The sequence below is a fragment of the Colletotrichum abscissum genome, assembly GCF_030869225.1.
Source record: "Colletotrichum abscissum strain IMI 504890 chromosome Unknown Scaffold_11.1, whole genome shotgun sequence".
Taxonomy (NCBI): Eukaryota; Fungi; Ascomycota; class Sordariomycetes; order Glomerellales; family Glomerellaceae; genus Colletotrichum; species Colletotrichum abscissum.
In genome coordinates, this window is record NW_026849999.1 from 236,000 (window position 1) to 253,863 (window position 17,864).

At 54.0% G+C, this 17,864-nt stretch overlaps 6 protein-coding genes across 6 annotated transcripts; 4 read left to right on the forward strand and 2 right to left on the reverse strand.

The window, feature by feature from the left end:
- Positions 1 to 96: 96 nt before the first annotated feature.
- CABS01_05433 (DNA repair protein rhp54) lies at positions 97 to 2,920 on the reverse strand (the record flags this gene model as incomplete). The annotated part of the gene is made up of 3 exons (XM_060538803.1): positions 97 to 2,503; positions 2,564 to 2,594; positions 2,890 to 2,920. 3 exons carry the CDS (start codon positions 2,918 to 2,920, stop codon positions 97 to 99), a joined length of 2,469 nt encoding a protein of 822 aa, XP_060405065.1.
- A 370-nt stretch (positions 2,921 to 3,290) lies between these two features.
- CABS01_05434 (heterokaryon incompatibility protein) lies at positions 3,291 to 5,372 on the forward strand (the record flags this gene model as incomplete). The annotated part of the gene is made up of 1 exon (XM_060538804.1): positions 3,291 to 5,372. The coding sequence occupies one exon, from the start codon at positions 3,291 to 3,293 to the stop codon at positions 5,370 to 5,372; it is 2,082 nt and encodes a 693-aa protein (XP_060405066.1).
- Positions 5,373 to 6,114: 742 nt separating this feature from the next.
- Positions 6,115 to 7,559, forward strand: CABS01_05435 (uncharacterized protein; the record flags this gene model as incomplete). The annotated part of the gene is made up of 2 exons (XM_060538805.1): positions 6,115 to 6,387; positions 6,462 to 7,559. The coding sequence occupies 2 exons, from the start codon at positions 6,115 to 6,117 to the stop codon at positions 7,557 to 7,559; spliced, it is 1,371 nt and encodes a 456-aa protein (XP_060405067.1).
- Positions 7,560 to 7,893: 334 nt separating this feature from the next.
- Positions 7,894 to 8,877, forward strand: CABS01_05436 (methyltransferase domain-containing protein; the record flags this gene model as incomplete). The annotated part of the gene is made up of 3 exons (XM_060538806.1): positions 7,894 to 7,952; positions 8,029 to 8,203; positions 8,284 to 8,877. The coding sequence occupies 3 exons, from the start codon at positions 7,894 to 7,896 to the stop codon at positions 8,875 to 8,877; spliced, it is 828 nt and encodes a 275-aa protein (XP_060405068.1).
- A 1,427-nt stretch (positions 8,878 to 10,304) lies between these two features.
- CABS01_05437 (uncharacterized protein) lies at positions 10,305 to 11,312 on the forward strand (the record flags this gene model as incomplete). The annotated part of the gene is made up of 1 exon (XM_060538807.1): positions 10,305 to 11,312. The coding sequence occupies one exon, from the start codon at positions 10,305 to 10,307 to the stop codon at positions 11,310 to 11,312; it is 1,008 nt and encodes a 335-aa protein (XP_060405069.1).
- A 4,734-nt stretch (positions 11,313 to 16,046) lies between these two features.
- On the reverse strand, positions 16,047 to 17,165 carry CABS01_05438 (uncharacterized protein; the record flags this gene model as incomplete). Its single annotated transcript, XM_060538808.1, has 1 exon — positions 16,047 to 17,165. The coding sequence occupies one exon, from the start codon at positions 17,163 to 17,165 to the stop codon at positions 16,047 to 16,049; it is 1,119 nt and encodes a 372-aa protein (XP_060405070.1).
- Positions 17,166 to 17,864: the final 699 nt, after the last annotated feature.

Genomic DNA, 17,864 nt, shown 5'->3' on the forward strand with positions numbered 1-17,864 from the left:
CGGAACACCTCTCTATTGACTTCTTCAAAAAGAGAAAAAAGCCACGAGTTCATAATGCATGCATGCCCATAACCATCCGCCGGAAACGACGACGCTCTAATGCGAAATATACTGGAACACGGCAGACACTTCCGGCTCCCCACACTCCTGTCTCAGCAACAGATCCTGAATCGGTTTCAACCCCTCGTTGACAAAGTGGTTCCACGTGCTCGTGTCGCCGTACAGCATGGCAGGCGACTTCATATACTGCCTGCCATCGGGCTTGCACCGCTTACACTTGAACGTGTCGTGCGTGTCGGATTTGGTGCCGGGCCGGTACTGGAACAGCTCGCGCAGACTGTCGAGCGAAAAGTGCCGCTCAACATCCTCGGCGGAGTCGACGACGCAACTCGACAGCGATTGCTTGTGGGACTGGCGCTGGAAAATCTTTTCCTCAATGGTTCCCGTGGCGATGAAGCGGTAGACGAAGCAGTCCTTCTTCTGACCGTCACGCCAGACACGAGCGAGGGCCTGTTGGTCTGCGGCGGGGTTCCAGTCGGGGTCGAAGAGGACCAAGCGGTTGGCGCCGATGAGGTTGAGACCGCAGCCACCAGCCTTGGAACTGAGGAGGAACACAAACTCATCTCCGTCCGGGTTGTTGAACTTGTCAACGAGCTTTTGGCGCTTGTTGACGTTCATGGTGCCATCAAGGCGCAGGCAGCCGTAAGCACGATTACGGCAGAGCTTCTCGAACAGGTCAAGCGTCTGTGTGTAATTGCTGATGAGTACAATCTTGTCGTTTGTGTCCTGGCGGATACGGGCGAGCATGCGGTCGAGGACTTGCATCTTGCCTGAGTACCAAGGCTTGATATCTCTATCTCTGCCACGCGCCTCTTTCGGGACATAATCATCGGGGAAGCAGTTCTCCGAACCAGGCAAATCGTCCGAAATGTTGAGCAGATCCGGGTGGTTGCAGAGCTTCTTGAGGATGTTGATGGCTTTGAGGGGTTGACTGCCCTTGCCACGGAGAAGCGCCTGAATGTCCGGACTGGTGATGAAGTAGTTGTAAAGGTCGAGCTGAAAGGGTGCAAGATTGCAGAACACGACATGCTCGTACTTGACGGGCAAGTACTTGGACAAGATGTCGTTGGTGCGGCGAATGATGAACTTATTGACAATGCCCAAGAGCTCGGACAGACACTCGTCGCCCTTCTTCCTTTCAGACTCGAGGGCGTCGGCGTCACGCCCGCGAAGAATCGGAAGCTCGAATCTCTTGCGGAACTCGAGCCGAGTACCCAGGAGATCCGGGTTAGCGAAGCTGATCAAGGAGAAGTACTCGGACAAGTCGTTCTGAATGGGCGTTCCGGACAGAATGACTCGTCTTGTGACATTCAAATTGTTGAGTGCGCTGAAAGTCTGACTGTCTCCGTTCTTGAGACGATGGCCTTCATCGCAAAGCATAAGGCCGATCTTGGTGTGCTTCAGCTCCTCAACGTTCAGCCGAAGAGTCTCGTAAGATACGATGATGACTGGTCTTGTGACTGATCTGCCGCTCGCAATAGCCCACTGTCGCAGCTGTCGCGTGAGCTCTTCCTTGGACGCCTTTCCGTCAATTGCAAAAGGTGTGACGGCATCGGCACCGAGCCACTTGACCAATTCGTTGGCCCAGTTGCGCACCAAACTGGAAGGGCACGCAACAATTGCTTTCTGGATTGTGCTCTTTCCAGCATCCGGGGATTGCTTCAGAAGGGTCCAAAGTAAAGTGATGCATTGCAAGGTCTTTCCGAGACCCATCTCGTCGGCCATGATGCAGCCATTGGCCTTCTCCTCAATCATGCCAGTGACGCATCTGTACATGAACTTGACACCCTCGACCTGATGTGGTCTGAGAACCTTGGCCAACCGTGGGTCGATTACAACAGGAACTCGGGGGTGCTCCCCTTCGACCTTCTTCTTGATTCCGAGAATCTCAGCCAGACTCTTGTGGACGAGAGGCGCGTCAATCTTAGTCTCGGCCTCGGCTTCCTTCTTGTCTTCCTTCTTTTCGGGCTCTTTGGGCTTATCGTCGATGGTCGGATCGTACAGCACAATGGCAAACTCGCCACTGGGGTCGTGCAACGGCTTGGCAATGAATTGTGCTCCCGTGCGCAGGCCAAGGGTTGGCGGAGGTCGATTCGGATTATAGGCACTGGTATTCTTGTTGATCAGAGGCACCGAGAATGCTTTGCGAAATACTGTTGACTTGTCCTTGGCCTGGAAAACGGGGAATCTGTTTGCATCTCGGTTCGCTAAAGCCAGGCGATCGGCATTTGTGTAGGGCTTGTCGGCGTCAGTCTCGCCATCAGCGCCCTTGTAATCGACCCTTCTCTTCTTGCGCGCCGGTCTGTCGGTTGCGACTGTTCTCGTTGCTGAACCAGGGCATTTGAACGGTCTTGACAACTTATCGACCGACTGGGGAGTCGGCCATCGCTTAGACGGCACGTTCTCCTTGTTCGCGATCGGGGTGGCGGTGACGTCGACAGTCCTATGGAGGGGTTAATACAGTGCTGTGTTAGTTGGAGAAGCATTGACTAGAGTTGCGTACATTGTGAACCGCGGTTTGTGGTGTAGCAATGCTGCAGGTGCAGTGTATGCGCACAATCCCGGGGGTAAGGCTTCGCAGAGAGCAGCAGAGAAGTGGCGGATGAAGATGGAGGGAAGAGAATAAGAGCAATGTTCCTGGTCGGAGGGCCCGGTGTTGATTTGGGGCTAAGCGCGACTCGACCCGCGTCGCCACTCAAACACGCTTTCACGTGCACCAGGCACCAGGGCCCATCTATCTAATCTGCTTACCTCACCACTCCTGCTTATCTAAGGATTTCTTTTGTGGGGTCCATCCACTAAGGTTCTAGATTGTCTGTGTTCACTTACACTCAGCTTCCTCCTCCTCCACCCCCAACATGTCGATGTTGAAGGGTATAACTTCACGGGACACTCAACGACAACTTGGCGTGTCAATCTTCTTCCCGGTCCTTCGTCAGAATCACAATGTCAAGTGGCATCTTTCGCTGCCAAAATGTCCCCAATGATTGGCCAATAGTTCGGCGCGGTGAAGCCGTGCGTGAGAACCAAAGTTGGCGTCGTTTTAGTCTTGGTCCTAACGATGCAGCTGACGATTCTACCATGATCATACGTGGCTAACTAAGCCATGATGCTTGGCTTCCGCTCAATTTGTTGACTTCAAAAGCTTGTGAGTTCTCCTATAACCCTTTCTATCTGGCGAAGATGATGAGAAAGCACATACTGCATCGGATGCTTCCCAATCTTCAGTCATGTCGTCCGCAATAGCAAAATTCGAATACAGTCACCGTATCGGCAAGGAGACCATCCGTCTTGTGCGCATCCTAGGTTGCGGAGCAACTGACGATGGACCGTTGCAGCTTTCACTGGAGGAACACGCCCTTGATAACCTGCCAGCTTACCGTGGCCTCTCTTACACATGGGGATCCCCCCTCGCAGAAAAGGAGCCCTCTGAGCAAATCGGACATCAGCTCGTAACAATCTCAGTGATGCTCAACGGCCAAAGCTTTGACATCTTCCCGAACCTACACGATGCACTGTGCTGGATCAGAGCGCACAACTCCTGCGAGCTGTACTGGATCGACGCCATCAGCATCAACCAGGCCGACGATACCGAGAGGAGCATGCAAGTCGGCATCATGGATCGCATCTACAAAAAGGCTACCCGCGTCGACATATGGCTAGGCTCCGTCACTGATGAGCACCACCCAGCCGAGGTATCTCGTTTGGTTCGCACAATGGCAGAAAATACTCAGCGGAACTTCAGCTTCGACCAAGAGAACTCCTTCTTTGACGACGATGCTCTGAGCAGATATGGCTTGCTGCATGTACCCGATGACGTATGGTACGCATTCGTCGCCTTTTTCGAACGCAAGTGGTTTAATCGTGTTTGGGTCGTCCAAGAGGTCGCCTTGTCAAGTGACGCGTGTATTCTCTGGGGCAACGATGTTATTCCGTGGGAGACGGTGGCGTATTGCTCCGACTTTTTGTACGAAAGTCGTCTGTACGAGCAATTGTCAGAAGTCTTGTACGATAACAACCCTACAATCAAGGACGTCAAGATCGGCAGCAACTCGTCGGGCATTGTCGCAATCCAGAGGTGTAGACACGACATACTCGATATGTGGGACAGCACCACGCTGGACCACATAGTCGGTCCTTTCGCCTGCACGGGTGGAAGCAGCAGAACCAAGACAGCCGGTGCGCTGTTGTTTTTGATGCTACGCCTGACGGTCGGGGTGGAAGCCACCGACCCAAGAGACCAAGTCTTTGGTCTACTGGGCATTCTCAACCTCCTCTTGGATCTTAGTGGTCGCACAAGGACGGAGCTGGAGGCCAACTACCGCAAACACTGCACGCCCGTCAGCATCTACACCGACACGGCGATCTTCATTATGGAAGAATGCAAGAATCTGGCTCTGCTCACGGCGGTTCCCGACGACTCGGTCAAGAACATCCGGGCTCTGCCGTCCTGGGTGCCCGATTTCTCTGCAAACGGACCATCTGCCTTTCTGGCGATGAGGTGGCCCGCTGAGATCCCTTACTTTGATGCCTGTCGTTCCATGCCGACGAAGTACCGTGTCGTCGATGATAGGCAACTCCACGTCAAGGCTTTGTGCGTTGGCACAGTGTCGTTGGTAGGCGAGGTATACTCGGAACTAGCTACGAACGGAAGCTTCACGCAATGGGCCGACTTCCTCTTGCAGTGCGACCCCGTCTATAAGCCGACAGGGCAGTGCCGAGTAGAGGCATTCTGGAGGACGTTAATCGGTGACCGAGATGGGTTCACGCACCCCGCACCCGGCAGCCTCCAAAAGGCGTTCCATTCGTGGATTGCGGACCACGTTGTGTGGGAGGTGTACTGCGCCATGAAGAAAGGCGCCGACATTGAAGGACCCATCAGCCGTTTAGACAGCATCAAGAGACTTGCGGCGTCGGATGTCAGCAAGACGGTGCCCTCGTGTGATGTGATTATGGGATATCTGAAGCAGCTCAAGGAGTGCGAGGAGCAGGAGCAAGTTGAAGGCCTGTTCGATCGCTTCAAGCACACTTGTCAGGTGTACGTGAATCTCGCTTTTGAGACGCTCTGGGAGAGGCGGCCATTCCTAACGGACAGTAGCCATATGGGACTTGGAGGCCAATCCGTGCAAGAGGGGGATGGGATTTGGGTGGTGGCCGGCTGTCCGTCACCTCTTGTGCTTCGAGAGCTGCCGGTTTCTTCTATATCCAGGCCATTCAGCTATCGGTTGATTGGGGAAGCTTATGTGCACGGCATCATGCACGGGGAGGCTGTTGGTGAGGATATGCTGTGGGAAGATGTCTGCATCCAGTGACAGCTTTGCTAGGTAGGATTTATGGTGATTTTCATATATTGCAATCCATCTTCGCTCCTCGATGTGTGCGAATAAAGAAAGAGCTACTATGCAACGAATCAAGAACTGAGCAATGTTGAATCTACAGGTACTTCGGTGAGTGTTATACCGAGGCTTACCGAGGTTCCCCCGAACCGGTGAGTAACAAGGTGAACCCCCACAATACAATGGGAGCGTTCTAGGGTACCTGTGCACAGCCAAAATCAGGTGAGACATTGGGCCAGACGGCAGGAGGCCTGTCGCACGCGTCCACCTCAACTTCTGCGGCCCCCAACTCGAAATCTTCAACGCGACACCCCTCAGCGCAAGCCGCACATTCCAACGTTTCTTTGCGCCAGGCACATTCTTGTCTCAAGGTACGCAGACTGTTTGCAGCATCAATTGGATTGTTATAAAACTCAATTGACTTCAGAGCTGCATATCGAGTCATCGACATTGATTGCCCCCACGCCTAACAACAGCTCCATCTTCACATGCTCCGCAACAAACACCACCACCGCGGCCACACCTAACACCTATTCGTAGTTCGTACGGAGACGCTCGCCCGCAACGTCTCTAGTCTGGGTGGATCCCAAGACCCCCGGTCCCCCGGCACCTCTCCGCTTTCTCTCACCAAGCTTCCCTCGGTCCCTCGTCTCAAACGAAACAAAGCACGGCTCTCCCTCACTCTCGCTCTATCTATCTATCATCCTAGTACTCCACAATGGCCGACCCCTCCCCCTCCCCGTTCTCTTCCTCCCCCGGGACCACCCCGCTCCGTCCACCTTCTGCCCGCATCTTCTGGATCGTCGACAACTGGCCCTCCATCCTCGGCGGCACCGTCCTCACCCACTACGCACACTACCAGTACCTCTCCCGCGTCCGCAGCCCGCACCCGAACCCCGTCAAGAATGCCCGCTTCTGGGCTCTAGCCTCTGGCGGATGGATGCTCACCTACCTCGGCATATGCACCGGAATCGCCGTCGCCCAAGCCAAAGTCAATCACTACCTCGACCCTGATAACCGCCTTCAGTACCGCGATTCCTAACGTACTCCAACACCTTCTACTAGCTACAATCACTACTTGACTACCGCCTCGCAACAGAACGATCCTATCCCAGCCAGCTGCCCACCATGTCCGCCGACTTCTGGGCAGGCTACATAAGCGGCGCCGTAGGCATCATCATCGGCAACCCCCTCGACCTCCTCAAAGTCCGCCTCCAAGCTCGCCCGGCCTCCGCCCCCTCGACACCCCTCCCCTCCGCCTCCTCCCCGCTCCCGCTCCCGCTCCCAAGCCCCACCGCGGCCGCAGCGGCATCCTACCTCCGCCACTTCGAATCCCCCGCCTCCCTCGTCACCGGCTCCGCCGCCCCGATCCTAGGCTACGGCGCCCTCAACGCCCTCCTCTTCGTCTCCTACAACCGCACAGAGGCCGCCCTCAACCGCGCCCTCGACGTCAAGTCCAGTCTCTGGACCACCTGGCTCGCCGGCGCCGTCGGCGGCCTCGCCACCTGGGTCGTGAGCACCCCGACAGAGCTGATCAAGTGCCGCGCCCAGCTCTCCTCCCCGCCCGCCTCGAGCTGGGCCATCACCAAGGACGTCTGGCGCGCCGAGGGGATCAGGGGTCTCTACTTTGGCGGCGTGGTGACTGCGCTGCGGGATAGCGTCGGGTACGGGTTTTACTTTTGGTCGTACGAAATCACCACGCGATGGATGGGCGTCGGGGGCGACGGCGTGAAGGAGACGAATCTGAAAGAGGAGGCCGCCAAGGTGTTGCTCTGCGGTGGTCTCGCGGGCATTGTGACGTGGGTGAGCATCTTCCCGCTCGACGTCATCAAGACCCGCGTCCAGACGCAGGCTTTCCAGGCTCAGGCACAGGCACAGTCACCCGAGAGGTCACCTTTGCTTGCGGCACAAGGGCTATCGCAGCAGCAGCAGCAGCAGCAGCAACAGCAGCCGGCGAAGCGTGCAGGCGCAATGCAGGTCGCGAGAGAAGCCTACCGCGAGGGCGGGATGCGAGTCTTCTTCCGTGGGCTCACGGTCTGCAGCGTGCGCGCCTTCGTCGTCAACGCGGTTCAGTGGGCAGTGTACGAGTGGGCGATGTATGAGATGGGCGAGGGCCGAAGGCGGCCTGCTGCTGCCATTGAGCCTGTGGGACAAGTCATGTGAGGAACCACGACTTTGGCGATACAAGGCGAGATGAGAAAAAGGGCCGTTTCCATAGTTTTGGGAAACGTCTCGCGGTGGTCAGCTTGGTGGTTTCGAGATGTCACCGCAATGTTGCCGCTTGTGCGTGCACCTTGATGGAAAAGTTGCCGAATACTCTCCGGCATCACAGACAACCACACAACCACACAACACAACCACAGGATGACGAACTGGGCGAGCCGAAATGGTGTCCACTATATAAAGACGCCCAAAATCGCTCAAGCGACTACTATAGATCCTTTAAGCACCAAGAATAGACTACATAAAAAGCCATCAAACAACTACAGCTGCAATCATGACCACGACCGAGTCCAAGACAGCCTCTCTAGCCGAACTCAACCGCGTCTTCTGGGAGTTTGTCCGCCCCGATTTCCTCCAAACCTGAATCCCTTCTCTCAAGATATGAAGCTAACATTAACATGACTCTCAGTGCAAACGCAGACACCTTCCTAGAACAGGACTGGATCAAGGTCTTCTCCGAACAACTCACCCGCTTCCTCCGCGCCCAGGCCCCGAACCTCGGTCTCCGGCCCCGCGATGCAAACCCGTCGTCGAACCCCGTCCGACTTTTAGACTACGCTTGCGCCTCTGGCGGTGCTTCATGGGTAAGTATCTTGTACTCCTGGGTCCTACATATCCCTCCCCCAGCTACGGTACCCTCTGGCAGGATAACGCGTGGTTTTAGGCCCTCAGCCCCTTCGTCGACTCGATCCTCGGCATCGACATCGCACCCGCCATCGTACGGCGCTACAACGACTGCGCGGCGCGGCTAGGATACTCTCCAGAGCAGGTCCACGCCGTCGTGGGCGATTTGGCTGTGGATGGAGAGCTGGCTGCAGAGGGGGGATTTGATGTGGTCATCATATCCATGGCGCTTCATCACCTTGATGATCCGCGGGGGATGTTGGACCTGCTTGCGAAGAGAGTGAGGCCCGGTGGGGTGGTGATTGCTGTCGAGGGGGTTGATTATAAAGCTATGAGGTCGGAGAGTAAGATGCTCGAGAAGGGAGATGAGAAGGGAGGGAAAGGATCTGGACGGCATGGAGGTAAAGCTCATGAGCATGAGATCCACCAACACGATGTTCTCAAGACTACGAATCGGCATCTGGTCTTCAGCGAGGAGCTTTTCAGGGGATGGTTCCGAGACGCTGGGTGTGACGAGGGGAAGTTTGCGTATGTTGAGAATGAAGAGGTCAGTCATATTCCGGAGGAGGCTTCTGGGAAGGTTGGGGGATTGGATAGGAAGATGGTCATCGCTTCCTCAGTGAGGAAAGAGTAAGAATGGACTTGTGATGCTTTGCTAGGAATGGACCATGTTCGTTAGCAATTGATATGTCAAGCGAAGCAAGTTGGGCCCCCCTTTCTCCTGATCAAGTTCGCGGTCACAATCGAACCATTTAACAGCCCGGGAGAAATCAACGAGCACCCACAAAACGAATCCTCACTACTTTCTGGAGCAGATTTCATTTCCCTTAATACCGAAACTCATGCCGCCGCGACGCCATCTCGAACCAAAACCAAGCCAGCCCCCAACTCTATCCTCACGAACAGCCGCACTTTCACCCATCAACTCCCTCAACCCATCAAGGTCACAACCATCCGTCAAACGAGGGCCAGCCTTTATTACCAACCTACCCTCTCCCCTCTATCAGGCAAACGGGGGTTCAACTCCCCTGGGCGCTGTGGCCCAGCGGTGGAACACTCAGCTGGGGACGGGGGATTTCCACATATCTCCCAGGAGATGGACCTCGACCCCATGAGTTCGACTCCCCGCTCTGGCTGCTCTCTTTTGCACTTTTTGCACTTTCATCTTAGCCAAAGAGTTTCCCACTCATACGACTGTGGTATAAGCTGTGTTTTTCTTTCGTTTCCGCTGTTGTGGGTTCGATGTTGTGTTCTTCTCAAACTATAGACAGCAGCTTGTGAAATCCACTATCGAGTTGATGATAGAAGCTCGTCCTTCCCTGTCTAAATTTTTGTTTTTTCACATTGGCTTCTTACGCAAGAGCTCATAGTATCTCTATCTTCATTTCGAAGGGGGGTGATCATGAGAGTGGTGCTTACGAGACATGCCACGGGACCGAACCTCATTCCGTTCCTCACTACCTACTAAACAATCGCGTAAAATTCAAGTCATGAATCTTGCTGATCGTAATAATCAGATTTCGAGCGAAAAACTGAGTGGAGGGGATTGTTTGCTGTCTCTCCTCCGCGGCGCTAGTTCTATCACCACCGGCCGACGACACGACGACAGACACGTCATGGGACCCCATCTTTTGGCGACTGATTTCAGGAACAGCAAGAATCCATGTGCAACATGTAATTATTGTCCTCGATAATGAGTCACGCCAAGCTCCTGGCTCTGAAACTTGCTCGCTCGTCACTCGGCGCCTTTTCTCGGAGACATTTCTCTTGCCCGGCTAGGCCGCCCCACTTCGGATCCGATCTTCTCGGCAACATTTTACGGCCTCGGAAACATCCCGCAAGGCCGCGCCTCACGCCGACACGCCCGTTCTTCACTGGGGAGAGCATATAAGACGACAAGAGAGCCTCAACCATTGCCTGGATATCGCAACCCCATCAAACACACGAACCCCATTTTCCAAGCTTACACCACAACACAACCAGAATACAACTTACATGAACAACCTCTACAAAACCCTCATCAAAGCACTCCCGCTAACAACAAACATCGCCACGTCCAACATGTCCACTCCAGCCCTCCACGACGTCCTCATCATAGGCGCAGGCCCAGCAGGCCTCGCCACAGCAACAGCCCTCTCCCGCCAGCTCTACACCACAGTCCTCTTCGACTCAAACCTCTACCGCAACGCCCGCGCGAGCAACATGCACAACGTCCTCGGCTTCGACCACGTCCCTCCCCCAATCTTCCGCGCCAAGGCCCGCGAGGACCTCAAAGCCCGCTACGCCGAGACCGTGACTTTCGCCGACGGCGTCGAGGTCGTCAAGACGACCAAAGTCAGGGACGGGCTCTTTAGGGCCGAGGATAAGCATGGCAAGGCGTGGTTTGGACGGCGCTTAGTCCTGGCTACCGGTGTCACGGATATTTCTCCAGACATCGCAGGCTACGCGGACTGTTGGGGCTACGGCATCTTTCACTGCCTCTTTTGCCACGGCTTCGAGGAGCGCGGGGCGGAGAGGGTGGGCGTCCTCGCGTTCGGGTTGACGGGAAGCGTCAAGATGGCGACGCATATCGCGTACATGGCTCGGCCCCTGGGCAAGAAGGTGACGATTTACACGCACGGCAACGAGACTCTCGCTTCAGAGATTGGTGCCATGGCCAATAACCCCTTTACCATTGACACACGGAAAATCACATCGATGCGCATGGCCACGAGCAGCGGGGAGCACAGCACCAGCGTGACACTCACACTTAGTGGGCGGCAAGACGGAGGAGAAGAAGAAGTCACGGAGGGCTTCCTCGCTCACGCGCCGTTCACAAGGCCCAACGGTCCCTTTGTGGAGCAGCTTGGGTTGGAGACGGCGGAGAACGGGGATATCAAGACGGCTGCCCCTTTTGGGGAGACGAGCGTTCCCGGGGTCTACGCCGTGGGAGACTGCGGGAATATGGTCAAGGCCGTTGCGACGGCAGCGGCGAGCGGTGCGCTGGCTGCGGGTGGCATGGTCGTCCCGATGCAGATGGAGCCGAGGGTTGAGATGGATGTTGAGGCTATGCAGAAGGTTATTGGATGAAGGGGGTGTAGACGATAGAGGTTACAACAGAACATGTCTTTTTCGGGTAAGAATAGATAGTTTGACTCCGGGGATCCATAAAGCCGGCGTAGCGAGGTTATAATGAATAGAAGAAATGCCCTAGATGAGAATTGCCGTCCCCCAAGCCCCCTTCGGAGGTGAAGTCCGTTGTAGACCTCAACGACGTTCCCGCAGAATAGTTGGAGCCTACCTCTGGGACAAATTGTTGTAAAATCTAAAGAGTATTTTGGGTAGCCCAAATGAGACCCATCACCGCTTCCTTCCCGCATCTTCGCAGGATCATCAACCTTGCTCAAGCACATGTCCGAACCATCGTCGGCACCAAGAACCAACCAAACAAGCAAAACCCTTTCCCTCAAAGCCACGAAACCGAATTACTTTTACCGTAGGATCAGTAACCCGTCTTGAATGCAGTAGATCTCAGAAGAAGGTCCGACTATCGTTCGACATGCACTAGCGTCCACCACGTCGTCCCCAATCCCCGGCGCGGCATATCCGTCCGTCCTCCAGGCAGCAGAATTAATTCTCCTGCAGCTTTCCCCTCCACCCTCCACTCCCCGACCCGCGACTACCAAAACCACCCAACCCCCCTTTTCTTTGCTGAGACTTTCATGTATCGTCAAATCATTACTTGTCTGGATATCAGCTGAACGCCACATGTAAGAGGCGGTGTGGGGGGATAGGGTTCTCTACATCGAAGCCTGATCCCGCCGGCAAACCGGGCTGAGAGTCTGTGGAGATGAAACCGGACTGATCATTCTCTCCGTGAAGGCTCTACTCGGCAATCAAGGCCAGGCATTGAAACCATGATTCTGTGGTTACATGCCTCCGACATTGTCGCAAAGAGGTTGCGCCGGCCGGCGTCTGGAGAAACATGACTTGCATTAGGGATGCAAGTCGGGCAAAGACTGACTGAGTGGCTATAACGGCTTCCACTCAAATATTTTCCCTTAGTACTTGCGCTGAAACTGCTGAATACAGAAAGCATGGTTCTGATTCTCAAGGTAAGGCGTATGCTCAATTATTGAAGTTATTCAGTGGCTTTGTCGCTGAGTAATAACCACTTCTTTCACTGGGGTGTATGACGCGTCAGGTTGCCTTACTTTCCTCACTCCAATCTTCCAACTTTAAGTGTCATATAGCTTGGACTTCATGATACTGACGAGGGCATGATCTCGCCGCAGCCTCTGGTACCCAACTCATTGGAGCTGCTTGGTCTTACTGGAGCTACCCGACCGCGTTGATCTTCCACCCCTCTGCAACTTGGCACAAAGTCCGCCCCCGAAAGCTTGAGTCCTAGACCGGGCCTTCAAGCCTCGAAAAGACATGTAGTACAGGCCCATCATGGAGGCCCTATAACTCCGCCCCATAATCGTTGAATTCATGTCTCTCTAGGAAAACTAGGCTGCCCTCGAAAGCTTTGAGATGTCGATGCGGGTTTCACGGGGGCCACCAGGCCTTTACCCGATGTTTACGACATACATACGTCGGAAAGGGGGCTTGTTTTCCAAGAATAACTCAACGGTTCTCAAATCACATACATGATAAGAAGCTGATGTGACATCCTTGACCTTGATTCATCTTCTTTGGCCGCTTGACGTTGTACTGCCTGACTCCGTACGTCACTTGTCACCATCCATTTCCGACGTCCTTCAATGCTGTAGCCTGATTGAACGCCTCTCGCTTGATATGGCTAGCCCGTCAATGGTGGATATGGTCAATATAGAAGGGTAAGGTAGGAGATACAAGCTTCTTTCCAGGCATGTTGCCCTCATTCTTCAAGCACAAATGCCAGGTAGGTGACATGGCAATCAAAGTCAAGAGGTGTAAATAAAGCCCTCTGAGAAATTTCAAAGGCGTTTGGAAGAGCATTACCCAATGCGGCAGTGTACGCTTGTAGCCGAGGAATCCTCTACCATCGGCCCCGGCAAAGGCGCTCTGCCGTTGATTCAACGGGTCTAATTCTCTTTTGAGTGAACCCTTCACAGCACTACTCCTCGACCCAACCCCACAGCGTAAGTTGAGTACTCTAGAACACACGACTCTGAAGTAGCATGAAAGGTTAAGAACACAAATGTTGGCCTAGATCATGAATAACTTGAGAGGCTCCAATGCTCGCCCACCCCATCACGGCAGAGACCGACCGGACACACAAGGAAATCGTCATCACAAGAGATGGTGTCATACGTAGCCCTCATTTCTCTTCCTATCCTAGTACTGGGTTTTTCTCTCGGGGCCTTTGAACAGCCCAAACCTGTGCCATTCATAATACCACCTAACCCTGTCATTGCAGCCTTCCGTGTAAGTAATCTCATGTTCAGTAACAACCCACACCGTTCCTATGTGGAGACTCGACGAAAGGATTGGTATTGCCGCCGGGACGGGGATGGAACGGAACTCCTCGCCACCAAGATGAAAGTAGAACGAAACATCTTTTCTTAGCACGAACCGCGGATGCCGCCAGAGGCTATCCGCGGGCACTTCACGCCATCCACATAATGCAAAGCAGGCCGGCTCAGATGAGGGCGCTTGCATGTGAAGAGAAACACATGGTATATGGTCAAACCTTGCCATGAAATGACTGATGAGGCGCTACCTCGTCGTGATATGCTTCTCTAGTGACTCTGTCAAGATCGTGCCTAGGCGAGGTACCCGTAGGAGGATGGGGTGTTATGGTTCAAGTCCCACAGCCAGCCATAATTCCAGCATAGAGGTCCCTTCGAAGCGCACCAAGAGAGACTGAGACATTTCTAAAGCCAAGTCAGGTGTCAACAGCCACCAACCAGACTTACGCATCCCCGCAAGAAAACATCGCAGATGGTTCATATCATGCTACAATCCAAGTGAAACGTTACATACCAAGAATCGTGGCATTAAAGGGCCTGGAATAGTCGTCTCTCCCCCAAAAAGACACCGCTCACTCAAAGAGAATCTGGTCGTCAGTCTCCAGTACATTGCCAACAATGCCGCGGGGTTCATAGTATGGAGCCCATCTATCTGGACCATTCCCTTCATCAACGAACCGCGCTCTGGAAGACTGGTCCAATATGGACGGTGCCCTAAGAATAGAACCCTGAGAGGCATCTCAGGCAGCATTGCAGGTCAGGAAATCTTGCCCTCCGTCCAAGGTGACAGAAAGACATGGACCACTGAGGCAGACAGGTGGGCGTGAATCCCAAAAGCCACCGCTTTTCCGCACGCTATATTCTTCACGTGGAAAGTCTTCTGCCTTAAGGTGGATGGTGGATAGAACCTCACCAAGTAGCAGCAGCTAGAAGCACCGTCTTATCCAGTCATGGCGGGAGATAGTGAGCATCAAAATGAGGGCATCAAGAGGAAATACTTCACGGCTTGTGCCTGTCGCAGCACACTCAGGACAAACACTCGCCCTTCGTCATCGCCAACCATCTCCTGTAAGATGTAGTGAAGCATCAACCCCTTGTTAGCCGTCCCCCCTAGAGGGCCAGTGTTCCCCGATACAACTCCCCGGCGGGCACTTACCAAACAGTACATGAGGTAGCCAGCAACTCGCAAAAATAGCAAGCATAAAAGTGGGAAGAAAAATAGGCCACTTGCCCGCAGGTTGATAACTTCTGAACGGTGTCATCCCAACACCTACCATAACCTCTCCCCACTCAATCGCGCGCGCATCAACGGGATGAAACCTCGACGTCCCTCTCGCGTGCCGTTTCCCGCTTCTGACTCGGATCTCCCCCTCTCAAAAAACCCAATCTTGTCCATATTAAACATTGAACTCGGTAATACCAATTAATACCCTGCCTCTTGCGTCTATGTCTAATTTGGAAGGAATGTTCCCGGGAAAAGAAACGTGTCTGAAGTACTTGACACAGCCGACGGGCTGGAGATCATGCGGCGCCCACCGCGGAACCCCGCCGTCAAGGGCGTTGATATGTGTCTTGCCCTGAACACAATTGCGTAAAACATCTCAAAAGGCAACAAAGACCATGTTCCTGTTTTTAGTAAGCTCATATGGGAGGGACCCCGGTGCGGAAACCCGCAAGTTGGAAAAAATGAAAACCATGCCCATGGATGGAAAGGGACTGCTGTTTCTTCTTGGTGTGACGTGAACACACCCACCCATGCGTTCTCGAGTCTAGACTACGAGTCCGACTACCCCGGCATGCTGTATACTCCATTGGCCAAGGCACAAATTTCGTTTTCTTGTTTTATTCTTTTCTCACCAGGGGCCTTCATGCCTAAAAATAAGTATTGCTTTGTGCGTTGAATTGCCTTTGATCTCTCTTGGCAGTTTGTGCTCCCGTGTTCAAGTTTGTGACAAAGAGTCTCAGAATGGGGGTTGTTCCGGTCGTTCTTAGTTGGAGAACATGATCATAGGGGCAAGGTAAATTAAATGTGCCCATGGAACCGCGAATTGGGGTTAACAATATTAATTTTTTCGATCGAGAGAGAAAGAAAGCCCAGGCTTCTGCTCTCCCTCTCAAGTCAAGGCCCCCCTTCTTGTCCTCAAGAAATTGGGCAAATATCGGATATATCCTCCATGAGAAAGCTCCAACTAAAAAGGAAAACTCCGTATTCAACCAGGATAAATCTAGTCTCTCCAGACTAAATCACGGCGAATCCCAATTGTACCCCTAGATCTCCGGCGATCCAAGAAAAAAAAACACCACCATTAATATGATGAACCTGTACGCCATGCTTTAAAACATTTCATGCTCGAATGAATCATCCTTTTTAGCTGCAAAAGAAGAGCTCCTCAGACCTCGTAGTCATCGACCGGTGAAGGCGGGGGCTCGCGTACTCCGACATGGGTGATACCAAGACACTCGGGTTGTAAATCGTAGCACTCATCATGCTCGCGTGGGAATCCCCGCCCTGGGCAGTTACCCACCCCATCGATTCCCTCGTGTCATAGCTTCCGAGCTGCTGGTGGTACACAGGGGTCTGAGGAGGAGGCACCACCGCCTCAGCAGTCGCCGTCGTGTTCGCCAGCGCCGCCGCCGCGGTGGTCGCCGTCGTCGTGTGTAAGTCGCCAGCCACCACCCCCGGTGCATTGATCTGCTGTCGCTCGCCCTGGTACCACCACTGGTTCTCGAAGCCGTTGTCGACGGTGACCATTGCCGCGGAGAGCGCCTCCAGGTCATGTCTCCGCCCGTCGTCCCCTCTCTCGTGGGCCACCGGGGTGGCGTTGGTGAGGGAGACGTCGCGGAACTTCATGGACAGCTCGGAAGAGTAGTCATTCACCTCGGACTCGTCGGGCATGCCGAACTCGCCTGGCCAGGATGAGGCTGACCACGGCATCTCGTCCTCGCCAAGTCGGAAACGTGACGGGACTTCGGGCAACGCTTTCCAGTAATCGGGGGTGTTCTGGGGCCGTGGTCGTTGGCGTGGGAGCGCTGAGCTTCCTAGAGCATCTGGTTCGGCATCCCAGGGGCTATCGTTCCACGGCGGCGGGGCTGAGCTACCTCGTTCATGTGAGGAGCTCGATCGACTCTCTTGACGAGATTGTCTGCTGACTTCGTAGTGTGGCGGCATTGATGGTTGCGCTTGGGGTGCGTAGTATTCCTGGATGGGTGGTGAAGATCGTGTGGGTTGATGTTGTTGTTGATGGACTGAGTGTGAGGGCTCTGCTAGATAATTTGTATTTGTTGGTGGAACTTGTCTGGGAAATTGAGCGCGATCACGGAAACCACGAGTGGCGTATGTGACGGAGTGTTGGTTGGGTGCATGTCTAGGTGAGAATGAGACCCCAAATTCGAAGTGGACAAAGATCTGGGGCTTCCGGCTTGAACTCGACGCCATATCGTCAAACAGATGAGGTGGTAAAGGTTCTGTTCTCCAAATGGTGCCCATGATGAAAGGGGGGGACGTCCGTGGTTGATATGAGGGACGGGAGGCGGACTCGAGAGTGGATGCCCTAGACTCGACGGCGGTCTGGGCTAGGGTGAAAGTAGGACAAAGCGGAGATAGAGTCGGATGAATGCTGAGGTATGGCAGTATGATGCGGTGCCAGTATCCGTATGTACGGGGCCGAGCTTGGGCTCGGACGCTAGTGTCAAAGGGATGTGTGTGGATGTATGTGTGTGTGAGTGTGTGTGTGTGATGTTCTGCAGTAACGGGCAAAGAATGAGGTGGTGTGGATTTGGATGAGACCAGAAGATTTTGTGTTGGTGTGAGATGGATGGATGGACGGATGGATGGACAATGAGAGATGTATGTAGTCAGATCAGATGCTGCGGTTCATCCCTCCGATGTAAGCGGATGTTTACTTTAGTCTTGTTCTAAGCGTATGGCGTATAGCGTCTAGAAAGCGAGGTAAGATACAGGAACAGGGCCGCTTAGAATGGAAGTCTGTGTGTGATGTTAAGGCGAGGCATTTGAAAGGCGAACGCGGGCGAGAAGTGGCTCCCCAAGGGATTGGAAGGAGGAGGGGAGGTTTGTGGCGGAACACAAGCAAGACACCGCCCGGTACAGGCCCGCCGTGGAGGAGGAACCTAGGACCTAAGCTGCTAAGCACCTAAGCAAGCAGCAGAGCCAGCCAGCGCAGGGTGT